Consider the following 23,226-nt stretch of genomic DNA (forward strand, 5'->3'; position numbering starts at 1 on the left):
AAGTATTGTGGATGTAATCTATAGCATGATGACTATAGTAAACACTGCTGTGTGATATATAGGAAAGTTGTTAAAAGAATAACCCCTAAGAGCTCTCTTCACAAAGAAAATATTTTTCTTCTCTTTTAATTTATCTACATGAAATGATGGATGCTAACTAAACTTATTGCACTAGTCATTTCAAAATATATGTTAAGTCAAACCATTATGCCACACACCTTAAACTTATACTGATATATGTCAGTTATATCTCAGTAAAACTGGAAGAAAGTAAAAAGGAAAACTTTATATGTCTTACAAATGGAAAACCAATGTAAATTTACAAAAATAAAATGTAAGCATCAAAATAAACATACTGAAAACAAAACTATAATTTGTTTTTTTACCTATAGTAACTCATTTAATCCTTAGATCAGTTGCAGATGGTTATGACTGCCATTTTTCTTGAAAAAACTGAAGCTCAAATTGATTTAGGCAACTTGCTTAAGGTTCTGAGCTAGTGAGTAAGAAAGCAAGATCAAATTCCAGCTGTAATTCCTTCTCTGCCTTACAACCTCCTCTTTCCCTTCCTCCCTTCCTCTCGCCTGATATCCCTGTGATGGGAATCCTCTGAAGCTCAGAATAGACGCCCAGGTTTGGTTGCACTGGTGGTAGGCCCAAGTGCCTGCCATCTCTGTCCACACAGCCTCACTCTTCAGCCCACTTGGTTTCTAAGGTGCCACACCAGTGTGAAGTGACAGCTCTATTGGTGATGGGAACTCTTCTGCTCTCCACTTCCTGTCCTCGGAGTCATTTAATGCCACTCCTGTGTACCACTTAAGATCACTTCACAAATGGTGCATATTCCACTCTTTGAGAGCCACTGTAGTAGAGAAAAGGAAGCCATTTAAACCTTTGGTTTGGAGAGGAAAACACAGGTCTTTATTTTGAGAAAACTAATCTGATAGTGATATTTGGAGTGATTTGAAAAGGGTAGAAAGTAGAAATGAGAAGAACATTTGCAATAATCCAAATCGGGGTTAATGAGGACTAGGGCTGTAGCAGCGAGGAATGGATGTGAAGCAACATCAGAAGCATATAAGCAAATGAGCTAAAGCGTCTGTAAGGAGACCTCTTCCTTGTCATGTGGCACATGCTGTGAAAGCAGGAACCAGTGAGCTGTGAATCACAGGGGAGTGGTCGGGGAAGAGCCTTGTAGAAGGATGCCTGAGCTGGGCCTTGGAGGAATCAGAGTTAACCAGTTTAAGTGAGGGAGGGTTCCTAGAAAAGAAGGCAGCATTAAGAGTAACTGCATGATTCTACATTATTATTGACTATATTCCCTCTACTTTACTTTACATCCCTATGAATATTTTTATAACTGGTAATTTGTACTTCTTAACCTTTCAACCTTTTTCACCTACCCACCCCCCAACTCCCTTCCCATCTGGTAACCATCAATTTGTTCTTGGAATCTAAATTTGTTTCTGTTTTGTTTATCAGGTATAAGATATGTGTGTGTGTGTGTGTGTGTGTGTGTATGTGTGTGTGTACACACATATACTATGTCGTACACCTGAAACTAATATAATATTGTATGTCAACTATAATGAAAATTAAATTTAAAAAAAAGAGTAGATGCATGAGATGTGTAGGCAAACCCAATAACTTGGTGTTGCTGTAGACAGGTCAGAATCATACATAAGTTGTAAGGTTGTGGAGGTAAGCAGGGGTAACCCTCTGGCCTTGTATTTCTAGCAGGAAGCCTGGACTGTTATCTTACAGGGGATAGGGGACCATGGAAAGGCTTGCAGCAGGGCTTCACATGGTCAGATTTGCATTTTAGATAGAACATCACTTTGGAGGGTGGGTGGGAAGGATAGAACTGGAGACCTGCAGGACCAGTTAAAACCACTGCAGCTGTCACAAGAAGGTAAGCTCCCTGAGAGCAGCGGTTTTAGTTCCATTTTGTCATTTTTGTATCACCAGTGCCTGTACCAGTAGCTGGTTCCTCCAGGCACTCAATAAATAATGTAAGTGGGTGGATGGATAATGGATGGATGGATGGATGGGCAGATGGATGGATGATATATGTGAGTGATGAGGTCCTAAAGTTGGAACAATGCCAGACATGGACCAAGCCCTAGGTATGGATTATAGCTTCTATTTGCTCTTCAGGTGCTACTTCTTCCAGGAAGCACTTTGTTATTTCCCCTCTGTGGATTGGGTATTTTGAGTATTGCTTATTATTGCCACTCACAAATCATAATTTTCACAGCACTTCTTCACCCTATATTTTAACCATACTTCATCTTGTCTATATCCCCCTTTAGACTTACAGGCATGTCTTACTTGCTTTTTATCTCTAGTCCCTTTAAGTATGTGACACATAGAAAGTGCTCAATAAATGCTTGTTGTGCAAATTAATAAGTCTTAATGTGCCTCTTGACATAGGAGATAAAATAATGAGTTCATCTTGGAGAAATTACATAAACTCTTTAAATATTTGGTAAATCCAGAAGTACCTAGAGTACTCAGATAAGTATTATGAAATTCAGTTTTAAGACTTATTCTCATTTCCCCTCAGTTTCCTTTCAATCCAAGAGATGCTGTAACAACAGAGGGTCTTCTCCTTTCCACTGCTAATACAGTCTGTTCCCAATAGCTTTTACTGAATTAAAGCTAAGCCATGTTTTAAGATAAATTTCTATAGAGAGCAGCAAGGTGACGGAGAGCACTCACCCATTCAAAATACCATCCCTAAGGTCCTCCTGGGTATTGATGTAGTGTTGGCCTCAGTTCTCTGCTTTTTGCCAAAACATTCTTCACTTTTTCCTACTTTTTTGGAACTATAGATATTTTAGTGATAAACGTTGTAATGCAGAATTTCTAAAAAAATTCAGCTAACATTTCTAAGTCATAAGTTATCTATGTTAAGTCTGCAGAGCAAGCAGTCAGCTGGAGCTGAAGGGCAACAGTACACTTTTAACAGAGCTTTAAGAAATGCAGGTATATCAGCTCCTTCCTGCTTTACTCATTTAACTTATATACCTGGCCCTCTAGGCATATAGTTTGCAACCCTGATTTAGAGGATAATTGCCAAATGGTCCACTTTGATTTGGCTCTTTAGCTAAAATCTTTACAGAGCCAGAGGCAGCAAATAAAGTTAATATTCTTATAGCCACACCAATATAAATACTTATAGTCCACTTACTATTCAAGTTACTGTTAAATGTTCAACCTTGCTAATAAAAATTTTTCTTCTTTGTGTTATTCTTAATTATGAAGGATTCACTCTACCATTTAAATTACAACAATTTATACTTTTAGCTTTGATTTTCAATGTGAAGAATAGTTATAAAAATTAATGATCATCAGATTAAACAATGGATGTAGCCACTTAGTCAAGACTCACTGAAATCAATCTTACTACCTCTTTAAAATAATTTCAATTTGTTAGTGATAGTATCTGATGAACATCAATGTCTTGCCACCAAAGTTAAGTATTCATGTACAGTAAATTTAATTCCATTTGAATAGAAAATTCAGGTATGACATATCTTTGGGAATGAATCATTCATAGGAGATATAACAATGGTATGATAGATTATAATGCCAGAATCTTTTAGTAACTTTTACCACTCACATACCCAGTGTTTGTCATTTAAATAGATAAAATTGCTCTTTAGGAGTTCCACTTTCTTGAATTATAATTCTGATGGAATATCTTATTCTTTTATTATAAGCTGAAAGTGTAATATAATGTTTTTAAAAATTCCCCTCAAACATCATTTTTTTCCATAGAACCAGTGATTTAGACATTTTTTAAAACCATATTTAATTTCTTCAGTGTAATTAAATGAAAAGGTAATGGAGGAGCCAGGTTAATTTAGATACAATGTCATTTAGGTATACATTTAAAAAACCCTGCCTGGCTGGGTAGCTCAGTTGGTTAAAGTGCCCTTCCCATACACCAAGGTTTCAGGTTCAGTCCTCAGTCTAGGCTCAGTCCATGAATGCATAAATGAATGGAACAACAAAAATCAATATTCCTCTCTCTCTCTCTCTCTCTCTCTCTCTCTCTCTCTCTCTCTCTCTCTCTCTCTCTCTCTCTCTCTCCTTCCCTCCCTCCCTCTATAAAATCAGTAAATAAAATATTTTTTTAAAATCCTGACTAACATTAGGAATATTATCATAATAGATCCCCTTGGTATCTCCCTTGGAAGTTTCAACAGTATGAACAGCTATAATGCAACAAAGCATTCCCTGGCTCAATGCACAAACATGTCAGAGATCTGCACATTGAAACATCTAAAGGTGGGCCAGGGAGGCAAGAAGGAGGAAAAGCTGAAATGAGCCGTGGATGCAGCCCTGCCGCCTGGAGCTCACTGCAAGGCTCAGCCTGGAGAGGGGAGGAATTAGGTTGTGGCTAGTGCTCCCTTCAGCAGGGAGGAGCAGAGAGATGCAGTGAGCATTCCTGCAGGAGTGGACAATATCAGCTGCAGCTAAGCCCAGTGACAGAGGTGCAGCCATGGTTGTCTGACAATCAGCATTCCAGGCAGATAAACAAAGCCACAGAGCCTGGTCACCTTCCCTCACCCTTCTGTCCTGTTGCAAAGCACATTATCTGCAAATCCAAGAACTGGTACTGTGGAAACGAAGGGAGCACTCTGCAACTAATCCCAGGTTAGGTGGAGGCACACTACCATGACGGGGACTCCATGGAGGCCCGAGGTCACCAATGTTGGGAGGGCAAAGCTACAAAGGAGGTGGCTGGGTTCCCCAGTTCACCCCACCCCAGCACATTGAGGCTGCATTAGTGGCATATGGCTGTGGGGGACATCACTGGGATTTCACAATTTGGAGCCCCATTGCCCACTGCATTCCCCTGCGGGGTGTTCTCCTAGGCCCAGAGCGAATGGATCACACAGGAGATGCCCACCTTCCCAGGGAACACAATCATTTTCCACCTCCCTGCAGAGATCTGAAAAGCTGGAGAAGTGCAAGAGAGCCTAAAAACAAACAAACAAACAAACAAACAAAAACCTTGTGATTCAACACCACCACAGCATTTTTCAGGAATGAGTATAGAGGCTGGTTAGGGTGTGTCTGAAGGAGTAGGAGTAACTGGAGAGTCGTTGGAAGATTAATGAAGCTAAAAGGATAGAAGAACCTGCCAATGTGTGCTGAAAACTCCAAAGAACAATAGAACATACCTTCTCCCAATGCCACTCAGCCCCACAGCCTCAAAACAGGGGCCTGGAGAAGCACGTGTGACTTCCTAAGTAAACTAGCTCTAGTGTTGAAGAGGAAGTAAGGTCCCAGAGGAAAGCCAGGTGTCAGTTACGGTAAGATATGTAGGACCCTTAGAACAATGCAGAGGTGTAAGTACTTTTCAGAGGTAAGGACTTCAGAGGGCACAGTGAAAGGGTGAGTTGAGGATTAGCAAGAGAAAGATGGGGCTTCTATTTCAGGAAGAGATAGCTTATTTGATGCGGATGGGAATTAGGAGGTAGGAATTACTAATTGCTGAACAGGTATAATGACAATATTTCCACCATGAATTTGCCTCTCCTTGGTTCAGCCAAGAACTGCCTCTGGCAATCCCAACCTCCCTCCTCAGCTCTCCTCTCTTCATATAGAACTTGTCATGACTTGCTCCTCCTGGGGAAATTGTTTTTAATAGTAATAGGTAATTCCTTCTCCATGTGGATATAGAATTACTATTTCAGTCTCTGCTTGCAGTATTTGATAAACACAATATGATGGTGATAGAGATTAATTAAGTCATTATAAGCATATTTTCTTTTGAGAAATTAAAACGTAAAAATTAATTTTGAAAGGCATAATAAACATCTTAAAACTTTGTTCTTTGTTATCATTTTAGGAGCATGAAAATAGATTGCTAGGTTATGAAATTGTGATTCCTAAAAGGCAATGATGGCTAGAGCTGTGCCCTGTTATGACTCAGGCTCTTTCTACCCTAACAGAATGAATTCAGTTATTTTCAGAGCTTTTATATAGTAATGGCTTGAGAAATCAAAGCAGTGGTGGGACAACCAAGAGCATGCATTTGAGTGTGTGTGTGTGTGTGTGTGTGTGTATGAATGCACACATGCATGCATGCATGTGTGTGTGTTTGTATGTGTTCAAAAGTGTGCCACCCTTTCATTGGTATAATAAAGCCACATTGTCAAAATATGAGTCAATGAAAAACAGAAATTCATGCTTTGAATAATTTCTTTTACCCTTTTTTCCAGTCAATTATTTCATGCAAAATTACATTCTGGAAGTAAGTAACATAACTTCTCTTATTAATAAAAAATAAAAAACAGCACTGCCTTTTATCTGTCACATTGCTATCTTTCTGGTGCAGTCTTCCTAAGGACCCATGATTATAGATATTTAGATCAAGAGCTCTTCCCTGTTGGACTAGAGTTGCACATAAAAATAAAGTGATAACAGATCAAGAAAAAGTCAAAAGCGGGTGTTTTAAGAATGTCTAATATCACCAAGAATAATGAAAATAATATTTTATAAAGATCAACTGTAATTCATATAATCCATCTGTTGCTAGTTGAAAGTTTATGCTCTTTACAAAACTTCAGAAAATATACCACAGCATTTGTATGAGAAATGAGTCATTTGTTGAAACTTATGAAAATTAGAACTTTTATAAATATCAACTAAACCAAAAATATAATTTCTATGTTTTTCAGGAACTTCCTCAATCTGTACTTCTAATAGGTGGATTCACTAAATACATTATGAGTTCCCACTCGTTATGGAGTTTGTTGAATGATTGTAAAATGAAAGTTTGAAAGTGTGATAGACATGTATATAATCATGCATGTCTTCATATATTAAATAACACAAACACGCACACGAACTCACACACATGCATACCATTATTAGTTGAGTATTTTCCACAAACCATGAGTCCAGACAGAGGGAAAACCAACTTGACTGTGATGGATAAGAAAAGTATGTATTGGTAAAGGGCCTGGTTTTACTCAGGAAGAGGGGCATGCCAATTTCCAACCAGAGCTGGTGGGGTCTGATGGAGTGTTCAGGTGCAGCCAATTGGAGAGCTCATCTTAGCAAGAAAGACAGGCAGGGTCCTGAGAGGAAATGCCCACCATGTTTGCATACCTCCCTGGGTCTGGAAACTCGCTGTTCACACCAAACTGAGAAGTCATCTACAAGCGTTTCCCAAATTTGGGACGACTTAGCTTCAAAGAAAATAAAGTAAATAATTAAAACAACAACTGTAACTCTAGAAATATAAAGATGTGTATAAGTAAGAAAAGGTAATCATAGAGTATCACTTGGCTCATTTGTACACAATATTTACATAGTCACAAGGCAAACACATGAAATGGATTTTGAGGGGGGGGGGAAAGCATGAGGTACTTAATTAGGGAGAATAAAGTGGGGGAAGTAGTATGTGTAAGTGAGCTAAGTCTTATCTACCAAAGTAGGAAGTCAGTAGATAATACTTAAAATCAATAAAGCAAGATGTGTTATATAAAAATAGAAAGAAGTTAAGAGTTGACCGTATGAATAGAGAAATGGAGAAATGACCAGTACTTCATTTTGTATAAAATTATATATCTACTAGAGGTCCCATGCACGAAATTCGTGCAAGGGGCTCGGCCCTCGCAGCCACATAGCTGCCTCTGCCTTGGCCCTCGCAGCCCTGGCTTAGTTCAGGTCATCCAGAAGGACATCCTGATATTTGTTTGGTTGTCCAGTCTAATTAGCATATTATGCTTTTATTATTATAGATATATATAAAAAGCTAATATGCAAACTGTCCCCTTGGAAGTTCAACTGGGAGCTCAATTTCGCTATGATGTGTGCTGACCACCAGGGGGCAGCGTGGAATGAAGGAAGGCCCCTATCAGTCATGTTCGCTGTCCAGGCCTAGGGACCCTACCCATGCATGAATTTCATGCACCAGGCCTCTAGTATATATACATGCTTATATATGCACATATTATCATGATCTAATTTTTAAGATGTTCTTTAAAAGAAGCCTTTTCTGAACCTCTCCATTCTCCAACCTTGAGCCCCCTATATTCTAACTGTATGTAATAGATTCCAAATATCTGCCCCCCTTCCCAGACTGCAAGGACTGTGGGAAAGGGCGGATGAATGCAATTACTGGGACAGACCTTATGAATAATTGGAATTGGGGTATAATTCTAGGAATAAGGACCAACAATGATAATATTGCTAATGTAATAATAATAATGCTAATAATAATTACTGCATATCTGGAAACCTGAGGACCTTCATTCCTATAACCTGGATGTTACCAAGGCATGGTCTTTTTTTACCTGTGGCATGCCTACAGATTTGTCCCTTACATTCCACTTACTATGCTAATCTTCTAAGCAGACCCTCCTCTTTATGCTTAAGTTACTGACAGAAACAAATCTTTTGTGCCTCTGTCTGTCTTAACTCTACCTCAGCCTTCCCCAAAAACCCCTGTATCACCCCAAAATAGTTCTGTATCATCATTAATGAAAACTTTCCAATATTCTGCTCTGTCATATTCTGCTTCTGTCGTCACACTTTCCCTCTGGAGCCCAAGATTCTCTTCCTGATCTTCCAGCTCCTCCAGAACCTGGCCTCACTGGCCCTTCCCACATTACCCACAGCTCCCCAGACTCACCATCCCACTTATTATACCTCCCCAGACCTCACCATCCTCATAATTGCATCACACTCAGCCCTACCTCCTGTCTTTTATTACTCCAGACTCCCTTTCCCCAAAAAGACCAGAGCATATTATGGCCTAAGAATATAATGTTTCTTTTGAGATATCTACAAAGAAAATCATTTTCATTTATTTAATCAATAATTTGTTGCAATCTCTTCTACTTTTCTACTGTAGAAACAACCTCTCCATATTAAAATTGTTCCTAAATAGAACTTGCCTTAAGAAATAATATTTTATTTTACTTTTCAATGAATATAGTTTTTGATTTTATGGATTAATAAAATGAACATATGTAAACTGTGCTTCTGAACAAGTAATGGAAGAGGCTGCTATTTTAAAAGCAGCACAATTATAAATACTGCTTTTGTTTTCATTTCAAAAATTATTCTTCCTGCTTTTCTTCTGCAGTTTTAATTTCTTACTAAATGATTGTTTTCTCCTTTTCTTTAACTCAGTCAGATCACTTCAAGAATTAATTTGATGAAGTATTGAGGGGTCTAATTGTTTAATAGGCAGAAATTAGCCCCTGCCAAGAGCACTTTAAAAACTGGCATATACCAGGCATAATTACAAATTCTTTAGAAGAATCTATTTCTATACAATAGCTTAATTAGTTATTAGTAGACAGCACTGGCCACAATTTAAACCCAGCTTTTAATTTCACCCAAGCTTTTTATTTTTTTTTCCAAGCAAATGTAAGTGATTAATTGGGCTCAAATTAGTCCCTTTCAAGGAGCAATTGGCTACTTATCCCTGATTTTCAAGATTTAAGTGGTCTTATGCCCTGGCAATTAGCTTCCCACTGGCATCCTGCCTGCAGATCCAAAGTTCTTTCCCAGAGTTGTCAAAGCCTTGTCTCACGATGGGCAACCTGTATTCAGATGGCCAGTGGATACTTTAGATTATGTTCATTTCTTTGGAGAAATCATGGCAGTTCTTAAGAAAATTGAAGCCAAAACAGAGATATATTTACCTAAGGGGGAAAATTGGTATGGTAAAATTGGTTGACCCAGATAATTGCTTCAATTCTCTAGAGTCTAGACTTTTCCAAAATGGCCTGTTCATTTATGTGATTATAAAAATTACTTATTTTCCCCCTCTACTTTAGTGGTGCAACCTATGCATTGACTTGGTGGCATTTACCAGTGAAATATTCAAGGGAGCAGTTTTCCAGTCATTGGATGGAATTATTGTCTCAGCTAACTGTAAGCTGCGGAAGATCTTCACCTTAAAATCCAAACCTGAAGACACTGCTGATAAAGATGGTATGTTCAAATTGCTATCTAGATTTTTAAATTCTCCAATATGCTTCTAACATTAGACATGTTTTTGAAGACTATGAGCCCCTGGTAGCGGTTTTTAAATTTTATTTTATTGTGGAAAGAATACTTAACATGAGACCTATCATTTTAATAAAGTTTAAGTATACAGTATATAATTGTTGACTATGGGTACAATGTTGTACAGCAGACCTGTAAAGCTTATTCATCTCCCCTGAAACTCTATGCTCATCTTATATAATAAAAGGCTAATATGCAAATCAACCAAATGGCAGAATGACTGGTTGCTCTGTTGCACACTGACCACCAGAGGACAGATGTTCAACGCAGGAGCTGCCCCCTGGTGGTCAGTGTGCTTCCACAGGGGAAATGCTACTCAGCCAGAAGCCCTGAGCAGGGCTCAAGTCTGGCAAGCATAGTGGTGGTGGCAGGAGCCTCTCCTGCCCCCACAGCAGGCAGACATCCCCCAAGGGCTCCCAGACTGCCTGAGGGCCCAGGCCAGCCTGAGGGACTCTCCCAAGTGCACAAATTTTCATGCACTGGGCCTCTAATTGATTAATAACTCCAACTTCCCCCTCCTCCAACCCTGGCAACTCTTTGATTCCATGACTTAGGGTATTTTAGATATCTCATATAAGTTGAATTATATAGTAACTGTTTCTCTGCAATTGGTTTAGTTCACTTAGCATAAGTTTTCATGGTTCATCCATGTTGTAGCATATGGCATTCTTTACTTTGGATCACATGTTTATTTTTATAAACTTGTACCATTTTAAACTCACTCAAGCTAGAAAGTGCTGCCTAATCCTTGGTTGTTCTGTTTATATAGTGGATATAATAGAAAGTGAATTACTGAAGCCTTAAAATAGCAATTAACTAATTTTTCACTTTCCTAGAAGAATGACTTATGCTAGGCAACTAGTAAAGCAGCTGATTTAACTTAGTTTATTACTTTTATGGCTCCTGAGGGGGCATGGAGTGGCATTTTTAGGTACTTGCTGAATTAATAACTAACTTGTATTGTTCTGCATTTTAAAAAAAATAGAATATGTGTAGATAGGTAAGAGAAAGAGGAGAGAAAAGAGAAGACTGGAAAGAGCAAGTGATTGTCCATTAAAAATAGATGTATACTATGCAATGATGACTTTACAGGTCTTCTGACTCCCCAATTTAGTATTTTTTCTAAAGTATCAATACTGGGAAATGTGCGTTCTGTGTTTAGAGATGCAAAAAGTGAATATTTTTGGAGGATGCAAGATGGCTGCGCCCAGGTGAAGACCTAGCCGCAGCCGCACACAACAATTTCAATAAAATATAACTAAAATATAAAACGGACATTGCCCAGAACTACAGGAAGGTTGACTGATTGGAAATTCTACAGCGAGAAGCAAGGACAAAACCAGAAGGAGGCGCGGAGGAGCTGGAAAAGCCCATGGTACAGAGACACGGTGCGCGGAGAGGACGGAGGCAGAGAGGAGGGGGAGACGGAGTGCCTGGCGGGCATTCCCTAGCGGAAAGGAGATAAAACTCCAACTGTGCTAGGCCCCTGACTGCTCTGAACCCTAGTTCCCCAGACCCCGGAGACCAAGGCTCATCCATAGGGAGCCGGGCTGTAAGGCGGGACCCCGGGGAAGCCGCGGTGAAAGGAGGTCCCGGGTGCGCGCAGAGAAGGGACGGTCCGCTGTGCCGCGGGATTGCCCTGGCCGGAAGGAGACTGGGGCTCCAGACTGCTCTGAACGCCACCTCCAACTCCACTTCAAACTGAACTGAACCCCAATACCGGGTTCATTGGGGGAGAGCACATAGACTGTTTGGCAGCAGGCGAAAAAGGGCACCTTTCTCTCAGAGGTGCCAGCAGCGAGCACTGAAGGACCCGCATAGGGCAGGGCTGACGGAAGCCAAAGCTGCAGGCTCCACCCTGAAACCTCGCCCCATCTGTAACTGCGAAATGCGACAACAAAATAAATCACAAACAAAAGAAATGGAGGACAAAAAGTGTCTGGATATAGAGTTCAAATCTACGCTTATAAGGTTTTTCAAGAATTTCCTAGAAAAGATGGATAAGACCTATGAGGATATGAAAAGAGATCATCAAGAAATGATAAGGGAACAACAAGAAATAAAGAATACATTGTCTGAAATAAAACATATTTTACAGAGTCCTAAAAACAAAAGGGAAGATCGCAAGAATCAAGTCAAAGATTTGGAACATAAAGAGCCAGAAGAGACTCCTCCACAGAAGCTAGAAGGCAAGAGAATCCAGAAAATTGAAAATAATGTAAGAAACCTCTGGGACAACTTCAAGCGAACCAACATCAGAATTATGGGGGTCCCAGAAGATGAGAGAGAGCAAGATATCGAAAACATACTGAAAGAAATAGTGACAGAAAACTTCCCCCACCTGGTGAAAGAATTAGACTTACAAGTCCAGGAAGCGCACAGAACTCCAAACAAAAGGAATCCAAAGAGGACCACACCAAGACACCTCAAATTAAAATTCCAAGAGCAAAAGACAAAGAGAGAATATTAAAAGAAGCAAGAGCAAAGAAGGTAGTTACATATAAAGGAGCACCTATACGATTGTCAGCTGACTTCTCAACAGAAACCATGCAGGCCAGAAGGGAATGGCAAGAAATATTCAAGGTGATGAATAGTAAGAACCTACAGCCAAAGATAATCTATCCAGCAAAGCTATCACTCAGAATCGAAGGTCAGATAAAGAGCTTCACTAATAAAAAAAAAGCTAACGGAGTTCATCACCACCAAACCAGAATTATATGAATTGCTGAAGGGAGTTCTTTCAGAAGAGAAAGTAAACAAAGATAAAAATTATGAACAACAAATACTTAACTATCAACAAGTGAATCTAAAAACCAAGAAAATTTAAAAAAAAAAATCTGATGAACAATAGTAACTGTTGAATATAATAGAATCAGAGGTATGGAAGGGGAGTGAACTGATGATTCTTGGGGAAAAGGGGAGAGGGGGGCGTGGGAAGAGACTGAACATAAACTGTGCACCTATGGATGAGGACAATGGGGAGTGGGGAAAGGGCAGAGGGTGGGGTGGAAACCTGGTGGAGGAGAGCAATGGTGGGGGGGGGGGGAAGGAACATTTGTAATAATATGAACAATAAAAATTTATTAAAAAAATTTTTTAAAAAAAGTGAATATTTTTATCTCTCCTACATAAACTGACATCAGTAACCTGTCATAAATGTTTGATTAATTAATGAAGTAGGGTTAGCTAATTGTTTATTCATTCAATTATTCATTTACTGTCTACATTCAATAAATTTTTATTGAGTGTCAAGCAATGTGAAGAAAATTATCTTCTCAAAGGCCACAGAAAAAAACTAGAATCACTGATGTCTTGCATTAACAGACTCAATGAGCAGAGAAGAGCCTTAGAGGTCATCTAACCCAATGTCTTAATTATACATGGGAGGAAAACCAGGCCCATTAGTTATGAGGCATCTTGTGTTGTTGAGGTCACAAAGGTGGAACTTGAGGCCAAGTGTCTGACTAACTTTTCCTTCCCCACAGTGCACAGTTTACTTTTCTTAATAACTAGAATGGTTTAGTGTTTTTAATAATTAAAATGGTTGAGTATTTTCCTACCTCTCTATTATCTCCAGGTCAGGTGATTGCACATCAGACCCAATCTCATCAGCTTAAAGCTTCATTCCCACTCCTTCCTATTTGGGAACTGAACTCAAAATGTCGTTGCCTAACAAACTACTGTAGGACAAGAAAGGGGATAAAATATTAGCATTTCAGAGGGGCCCAGCAGCCAGTAATAGGTCCCACAAATATGGGTCATGAATATCTGTATATCCAGACACAATTATTCAATTAAAATATCAATTTTATAATTAAATATTATATAATATTTATGATAGAACTTCACATCTCAAAAACTCTAAGGATAACAGTTCTATTTATAGCAGCATCCAAAATAACTAAATACCGAGGAATAAATTTAACCCAGAGGGTGAAAAACTTCACTGAAAACTATAAAACATTGCTAAAATAAAATAAAGATAATCCATATAAATGGAAAGACATATGTCCATGGATTGCAAGACAATTTTGTGAAGATGTCAGTATTACACAAAGAGATCTAAAGATTCAATACAATCTCCCTCAAAATTTCAGTGGCCTTTTTTGCAGAAATGGAAAAGCTGATCTTCAAATTCATAAGGAATTTCGAAGGGACTCAAATTGCCAAAAATAGTCTTGAAAAAGAATAGCAAAGTTGTAGCATTTATACTTTCAAATTTCAAAATTTACCTGAGAGTTACAGTAATCAAAACAGTATAACACAATTAGGATAGACATATAGACCAGTGGGATAGAATTGAGCCCAGAAATGAACCCATACATCTGATTTTGGTAAGGATGCCAAGAACATCCAATGGGGAGAAAACAGTCTCTTCAACAGTGGTTCTGGGACAATTAGACAACCATATGCAAAGAATGAGGCTGGACCCCTAATTACACCATATGTAAAAATTAACTCAAAATGCATCAGTGACCTAAATACAAGAGTGGGCAAAAGTAGGTCTACAGGTGTAATTCAAATAATACAATAGTAATCAAGAATAATACAAGAATAAACTCTGTTTCATGTACTCACAACTGTAAATCTACTTTTGCCTCCCCTCCCCCTCTATAAGAACTAATAGGGGGGAAAATAGAGCTAAATCTTAAGTATCTTCAATTTGGCCTAGGATTTCTAAATATGACTGACACCAAAAGCACAGCAACAAATATTTTTAAATAAATAAGTTGGACTTTAAAAGTTAAACTTTAGTATATAAAGGAGACTATCAAATTGAAAAGCCTACAAAGTGGGAGAAAAATATTTGTAAGATAGGATATATATTCTGATTCTACATATAGGGAATGTATATTCTGATGTAATCTGGTATCTGGAATATGTAACTGACTCATAATTCAACAAAAAGACACACAACCCAATTAAAAAATGGTCAAAGGACTTGAATAAACATTTTTCCAAATGGATGACAAACATGAAAAGATGCTTAACATCATAGTCATTAAGAAAATTAAATTAAAACTACAATGAGACACCTCTTTATACTCACTGAGATGATTATAATGATTTTTACTAACTGAGATGATTATAATGATTTTTAATGGAAAGTAAGTGTTGGCAACGGTGTGGAGAAACTGGAACCCTTGCACATCGCTAAAGGGAATACATAATGGTTCACTTGCTGTGAAAACAGTTGCTGTAGTTTCTAAAAAACATAAGCATAGATTACTATATGACCCTGCAATTCCACTACTAAAAAGGAGGGTAGACAGATACATGTACATATATGTTAATAGCAGCATTATTCATAGTAGCCAGAATGTTGAAACAGCCCAAATGTTTATTAAGCAATGATTGGATAAACAAAATGTGGTACGTGGTATACATGCAGACATCAAATGTCCAGAGTAGATAAATCTGTAGAGATAGAATTCATATTTGTATCGATATTTGTCAGGGACTGAGGGCTGGAGGGCATGGCAGTAGCTGATTAATGGGTGTGGGATTTTACTTTGGAATTGTGGAAATATTTTGGAGGTATATAGAGGTAGTGGTTGCTCACCATTGTGAGTTTTCTAAATGCCACTGAATCATTCACTTTAAAATGCTTACTTTTATGTGAATGTGAATTTCTCCTCAATAAATTAGTTCTTTAAAAATTCAAAGGGATTCATTCAGGATAGCTAAGTTTTGGTTATATTCCAGGTTTATTTATCACTTATCATTTATCATTTACCAGCTATCATTCAGGATAGCTAAGTTTTGGTTATATTCCAGGTTTATTTATCTCTATAAATATCAAGACCTTCCTAATATATATAAAAGCCATGGGTCATAATGACTGGTAATGACCGAGGCTCAACCAACTGGAAGCGAGTCCTGCAGTCAGTGCTGGATTGCTTCTGCTGCAGGCCCAGTGCCACAGCACTGACTGCTGAGGGGGCTGAGAATCAGGGCAAGAGAGAGGCTTGAAGAGAGAAGCAGGGACTGATCTGTTGCCTCTGTGGCAGCTTTTGATCAGCACTTGCCTCTCTCTTTCTCTCCCAGTCTGGCCAGCAACCATACCTCCATTTCTCTCCAGGCCTCCACCAGGGGTGCAGATCAGCCCTGCCTTTCTGATCAGGCCTCATTGATAGGCCCAGAGATGCTGATTGGCATAGAAACCGACCAATCAGAATCAAATCTGGGTGAAGGGTGAGGAACCAATGGCTGTCTAGGAGGCGGAGCTTTTGACGCTGACTGGCATAGAAACTGACCAATCAGAACCAAATTGGCCAGCAGAGGAGGACAGTTGGGGGCAAGATCAGGCTGGCAGGGGAGGGGTCTTTGGGGGCAAGATTAGAGCAGCAGGGGAGAGCAGTTAGGGGCAATTAGGCAGGCAGGCAGAGGCATTTAGGGGTGATATGGCAGGCAGGCAGGTGAGCGGTTAGGAGCCAGTGGTCCCAGATTGTGAGGGGGATGTTCGATTGGAGAGGGTGCAGGCTGGGCTGAGGGAACCTCCCCCTTCATGCATGAATTTCATGCACCAGACCACTAGTTTTTATAAAAAGCACATTCTTGTGGTGATTTTTGTCAACATTGTAATGAAAAATTTTACATAACTATTTTTCTGTTATCCTATATAATAAAGAGTAATATACTAATTAGGCCAAACAGCAGAATGTCTATCCAGACAACCTTCCAGACAAAGCTGAGGCTGTGAGAGCTGGCTGAGACTACGAGGGGCTGTGAGGGCTGAGCCCCTTGCACAAATTTTTGCATCAGGCCTGTAGTTAATAACACTTATGTGACACTTTTTAGGTAACAGGGACTATTCTTAGCCCCTTTTATTCATTAACACATTTAATCATCACAATAACCATATAAGGTATTTGTATATCCATGTTTTAGAGATAAGGAGAGTAGGACACAACAAGATAAACTACTCTGCCAAAGCCACACAGCTAATAAGTGGTGGAGTTAGAATGTGAACCCAGGGCCCCTTGCTCCTGTTACTGTTAACCCCTATAGTATACTGCATAATAATATCTTTCTCAGTATACAGTAAACTTCATAAAGGCTGGGATTTGAATCCATGCCAGGCCTAGAGAAAAATCTAACAGTTATTTGGCAAGTGAATGAATGAACAAACAAAAAGTAAACTGACTTTGTATCAATATTTTCATAGATTAAGTGTTTATAACCCCTAAAATCCATATATTGACACTTAATCCCCAAAGGGATGGTATTTGGAGGAGGGACTTTTGTCAGTGATTAGCTCATGGGGGTAGAGTAATAAATACCCTTATCAATGAGGCCCCAGAGCTCCCTCACGCCATCTGCCATGTGAAGGTATAGCAAGAAGATGGTCATCTCTGAATCAGGAATAGGACACTCCCCAGACACCAATCTGCTGGTGCCTTGATCTTGGACTTCTCAGTCTATGGAGGCTAAGAAATTAACTTCTGTGAGGCATTAATTTCTGTTGCTTGTAAGCCACTCAGCCTACCATATTCTGATATAACAGGCCCAAGAAACTAACACAAATATTTTGGCAGAGACTTTTGTGTTTTCTGCTTGTCTCTCCCTGGTGTTTTAGAGAGGTGAGATTTTATATAAATAAGGCACTGTGCTAGCCACTGCAGGTTATCCCCATATTAATAAGAGTAATATAATTGACTATGGGACCAGTAAACTACTATAAAATTAGTCCTTACTTAAACTATATGAATTAAGAGAAACCATGACCAAAACAGATTTATAAATCTCCCTATTTTACAAGGGAGATGATTTTTAATGTATAAAGTAGTTTATGTATGTATTAATATTGATGACTTAATTTTTAAAGCTAGTTAAGATACTTGTCAAAGTTATTAAACACTTACAGAATGGTTCATTTTCTAGTGACTTTATGGCAAACAAGGTTACAAGTTCACTCAAACGTCCTAATGATACATTGACTTATCCTGGGAGCAAAGACAGAAAATAAATAAAAATAAAGACACCATCTGGTTGTGTTTGGATCCTGCATGAGCAGATCTGGCAGCTTTCTCATAGCCTTCCCTTTCATGTACCATTTTGTCATTCTGAGCTGACCATTCCAGCCAACATTATGTTCTTTCAGATTTGTTAAAATCTAAAGTATTTTGACAAAACAGTTTAAACTCAACTATGTCATTTTTCAGACATTCATCAAGCAGTCTGGAAACAAAATCTATTCCAGAAGATAGAACTTGTCTGGAGGAACAATGCAGGCAGGCCCTGGCCCCATAGTTTCTGATTGCCAGCCTGATTTGTTATTTGCTATGTAGGGAGAAAGTTGTGATAGCCCAATAAAATGTGTATGGAGTACTGCTTCTCAGGATGTAGCTGGACAAAGAACAGCCAAAGAGGGCTTGGCAGCTGTGTTTCATCTGGGTCAGCTGTTATTAAGGTGTTTTGTCCATGACCACTTATTGAGCATCCTCTTTGAACCAGATGCAGCACTAAATATACAGTGGGATTATCCCTCCATTCTCTTCCATGCTGGCAGCACTTTGACAGAATTGTCTTTCTTTTATTTCCTAGAATGCATAAGAGTCCTTTTGCCTTCAGTCTTCAAAGGCTCTGTTCCTTTTATCTGAATGCCACCCCATTTCACCAGGCCATTTTCTATTTATCCTTTGACTCGGGTTAAATGTCTCTTTATCAGAGATGTTCAGTGACATGCTATATTGGTAGATTTCCCATTACATCTTTCATAACACCTTGAACTTTTCCTTCAGAGCACTTAACAGAACTATAATTAAATAGTTATTTACCTATAATTAGTTTCCTATTCTCTGCTAGGTGTAAACTTCAAGAAAGCCAAGACAGAATCACTCTGAGTCACCATTAGATTCCCAGCCACTACATGAGTGTTTGACACAGAATAGAGGCTCAATAAGTGTTTGTTGAATGAGTAAATTAATGGATGCAAACAGACCATGCCCTCTATTTATTCACAATATAGCACTGTTTCATTTCTATTGCATTATCTGTACTCTTTTTTAGAATTCTTATTTTTAAATTAAGCTATAAATGCTAAAAAATAAATAAAATGACCTAGGAATTGAACTTGGTGGGGGTGGTTAGTAGTGAGGTGGGTGGTGGGGAGATGAGTTAACATCCACTTAGATTTATCAGAACATCCAAACACCAGGGCATAGTGTGGTTTCACAAAAATGAAACTAAAATCCCTTTCCATGTATTGTCTACAAAGTCTCAAAGAAAGTTTGAGAGTTAGTAGTTGCTAAATTGAATGGTCTTAATGATTAGGCTTTATATTAAATTAATAAGCCAATAGTTTTTTATCTCTCCTTTTATTGAAGGTTTTATACTGCCAAGAGTTTTTCTCAAATAATAATCCAATAGGTAGTGAAACAGTTCTGGGTACAAAGAGAGAATAGATATATAGAAAGAGAATGTGACACAGAGGGGATTTGAGCCTTTTAATGTGAAATGTGATTTGCATGTCAACCACGTTCCTGTAAGATTCAGATTGCCTGTATTAATGTTAGTGTTTACACTTATATGTGATGGTTTTTGAGGGATAATTGGTTGAATTTTTCTTACTACCCACATTCACATATTTACAAACAATTTTTTGCACTATATTCTAAGATTTATATAAAGAAGAAAATAAAAATTATACTTAAACTAACCATTAAATGTCATGCACCGGGCCTCTAGTATTAATTATAATATCTTTTCCTTTGAAGATATTCAAAGATAAGATGTTAACATTAGGGGAAGCTGAGTAATGGGCATAGAGGAACTCTGTACTGTTTTGATAACTTTTCTATAGATCTAAAATTATTTTAATATAAAACGTAAAAATTTTAATTTGTTCATAAATAGCTATAGTGCTTATTCAGTAACATCATTGAACTTACTGATCTCGTAGAAATGAGCCAGTGAAAATCCCAGAAACTTTCAATGAAGTATACCTAAGTAGCTCTTCTCTCAAGGTACATTCTAGTATTAAAAATAAATGTAAGCTATTTCCAGTGAATGCTCTTTCTTATTGCACAAGTCTCTGAACCTATTCCATATGTTATATACTCTCTCATTTAATCCTTGTACAGTCCTACAAAATAAGCAGTAAAATTATCAGGCTCATTTTACAGATGAGAAAGCCAAGGATATAAGGTTGAGCAGTGCATCCAAAATCATACTCTGAAATGATTTCCTTTAATTGGTTTCATTTATAAGATCTGTCCATTTGGCAGAAATGGCTTACATTTGGGGATTGAATGTTTGTCTTTATTTCCAGCTGGATATGGTGTACCTTTTCCAACAGATGAGCCTACAGACATTATTCCACGGAGCTGCCAACTCACAACAGATGTTCCACAAGTCACACAGCTGCTAAACATGACCAAACTCCGCCAAACTATAATAAAACTCGGAGGTCATCCTCTAAGCTCAGCAGAATCAGGTATGCACTTAGGCACCTAAATTACAAGCATAATTATTTGTAAGACCAAAAAAAAAGGGGGGGGGAAACCTTGCAATTAATCTTTGTAGCTTTAAGTTAAATACTACACTTCAGCATTGACTCGTGACAGTGAAATATTATTTTAAATTTCTTTTTAGCAACTAAAATTTTCCTGGATTTTTTTACATAATAAATCAAAACATCCTCAATTATTCTTCTCCTTTCCCTACATGCTGCCATTTATACCTCCCAAACGTCTCTTAAATCTGTCTATTCTGTCTTGTTTTTCATTCATTCATCTTAGCCTCCCAGATAATCTCCACATTGCTGTAAGAACTCTCTTTCTGATAATAGAAATATGATCCTGTCACTCTAATTAAAGACTTTTTAAATTAAATGCCTATGTGAAAAGACCCTTGGGAATGCACACAAAGCCAGCCTCCCCTATCCCAAACCTGCAGCAGTTTTCTTTCCGGACACCTTTCTCTCACTCCTGCTCGCTCTGTGGGCTTTCACGTGTTCATATTTGGATATTGCTGTTTTGTTGGTCTAAAATGGCTTCAAAGCTTGCCTTTCTGCTTGGAAAAATTCGCCATTTTTCTTTCTAGACCAGTAGCTCCCAACCTTTTTTGGCCATGCCCCACCTAAGCATCTCTAAAATCCTTATGCCCCCTGTGACATATAATTCTTATATTTCAAAAAGTTAACTCCTACTCGCATGGAAGAAGTCTACAAGGCCATTAACTTGGTCTTAACAAGCTTCCAGAGAACATGGCATCCATGAAAGAGAAAAATAAAAGAACGAAAAGATAGTTGAAGTACTGAGGAGGAACTCACTAAGACATTGTTAAAAAATAATAATATGAAATGATATGAAAAAAATAACAAATAAAGTTTCAAAACATATAACAAAGAACTGAAATGCATAAATATGTCACAATATGTATTTATATATTTATATACTATATATGAGGCCCCTAGGACTATAAGAAATGCAAAACATTCACTGTTAATAACTCATTCTTGAATTGACCCCTTAAAAATCAAACTGCCCCTCTGTGGGGTATGTGCCCCACGTTGGGAACCACTGTACTAGACCCAGCTCAAAGGCCACCTCTTCTACGCAGCCTTTCCTAACTCTAACAAGCATTGTTCTCTTTCCATGACTTTCCCCCTTTTCTTTTCCTTTCTTTTTTTTTTCTTTAATATATTTTTATTGATTTTACACAGAGAGGAATTGAGAGGGATAGAGAGTTAGAAACATCGATGAGAGAGAAACATCGACCAGCTGCCTCTTGCACACCCCACACTGGGGATGTGCCTGCAACCAAGGATTCCCTTAATGGGAATCGAACCTGAGACCTATCAGTCCATAGGCCGACACTCTATCCATTGAGCCAAACCGTTTCGGCCTTTTCCTTTCTTTTTTTTTTTTTTTTTTTTTTTTTTGCAGTACTTTTTCATATGTCTGCATTCCCCAATAAAATATGACTTCCTCATTCTTCGATTTTCCTGGCTTCTAACACAGGGCTTGCAGATTACCCCCAGCCAGGCGCTGCAGACTCAAATTACAAAAGAGGCCAGTCAGAAAACATAAACAAATAGTGACCTGGATGCCTGGATATTTGACACATAAAAACATTTTCTACTTCAATAGTGAGCCTTATTGGGAGTGGAGGGAATTAGAGAAGATGTCAGTGAAATATTGTTGCTGGAGAAGGGGAAACTGCAGTTCAGTTCTGGTCAAGTGCTGCCTTGCTGGAATGCAGGCCCAGTCTCACAGTTCTTCCTTTTTCCCCCCAAGAATGGTATCCTGATGTTTATGAGAAATCTCCCAATTCTAAAATATTATCAACAGTCTAAAATATTATCAACAGTCTAAATTTTTTGTAAGCCTAACAAAACATGCCAGTGCATGCCAGTTCTCTGCCCCTGCAGTAGTCACCATAGCTATTGATCAAATGAATGAATAATGTTCTACAAATTAAGTAGCCTAATATTATTTAGATGAGTTGTTCTCAACCTCCTGTATTTTAGAATCACCTGAGATATTTTAAAAATAACTGATACAAAAAAAATATTATAATGTCTATGCTTCATTCCAAGAGATTCTGATTTAATTGGCCTGGGATGAATTTTTTTAAACTCCCCCACCAATTCTAATGCTCAGGGTTGAGAACCATTGGGTCACTTATCCCCACAAAGGTCCTATGGTTTAAATGACACTCATAAACACTGTAGTGATTCAGAGGGGGTGAAATGGTCCCAATAGGCACTTGTGGAGGAAGTAGATTTTGGAAGTATTCAGTAAATTATTGTATAGGTGTTTATAATGAATAAATAAATATAAGATTTATGGAAGTGAGAGATGGTACAGCACACTTCATGGAGGAGTTTCCTGAGGGATTGCTAGGAGGAATAGCTTGAGTGGGCAGAACGGCTGTGTTGGGAACAAGAAGAGTGTGCCTCGTGTTCCTAAAGAAGAGAAATGATAACTTATTTTTAGGAAGTTGAAGTTGATGTCAGGATTCAATATGAATTTGTAAGTCAAGTGAGACCAGAGATTAAGGATTACAACTAAAATTGCAGCAAGTGTCTGTGAAAGTGGGACATAATAACCCTGAGAGGAACTGCAGGGAAAAACTGGCAGGGCTTTGTGAGTCTCAGAAAGCAGCGGGGGAAGGGAGAGTGGCCAAAGTTTGAGAGGTCGACATAGAAATAGGAAAAGGAGATATCCAGGA

At 38.4% G+C, this 23,226-nt stretch overlaps 1 protein-coding gene across 5 annotated transcripts in view; it reads left to right on the forward strand.

The window, feature by feature from the left end:
- The window catches only part of CFAP20DC (CFAP20 domain containing), a 207,591-nt gene that overhangs the window by 80,819 nt on the left and 103,546 nt on the right, over window positions 1–23,226 (forward strand). For all 5 annotated transcript variants that reach the window (XM_084903147.1, XM_084903145.1, XM_084903143.1 and 2 more), the window contains 2 exons: window positions 9,816–9,972; window positions 20,321–20,485. In XM_084903147.1, coding sequence (XP_084759273.1) covers window positions 9,816–9,972; window positions 20,321–20,485 — 322 coding nt within the window. The remainder of the gene's footprint in view (window positions 1–9,815; window positions 9,973–20,320; window positions 20,486–23,226) is intronic.

The sequence above is a fragment of the Pipistrellus hanaki genome (genome assembly GCF_964339955.1).
Source record: "Pipistrellus hanaki genome assembly, chromosome: 13".
Taxonomy (NCBI): Eukaryota; Metazoa; Chordata; class Mammalia; order Chiroptera; family Vespertilionidae; genus Pipistrellus; species Pipistrellus hanaki.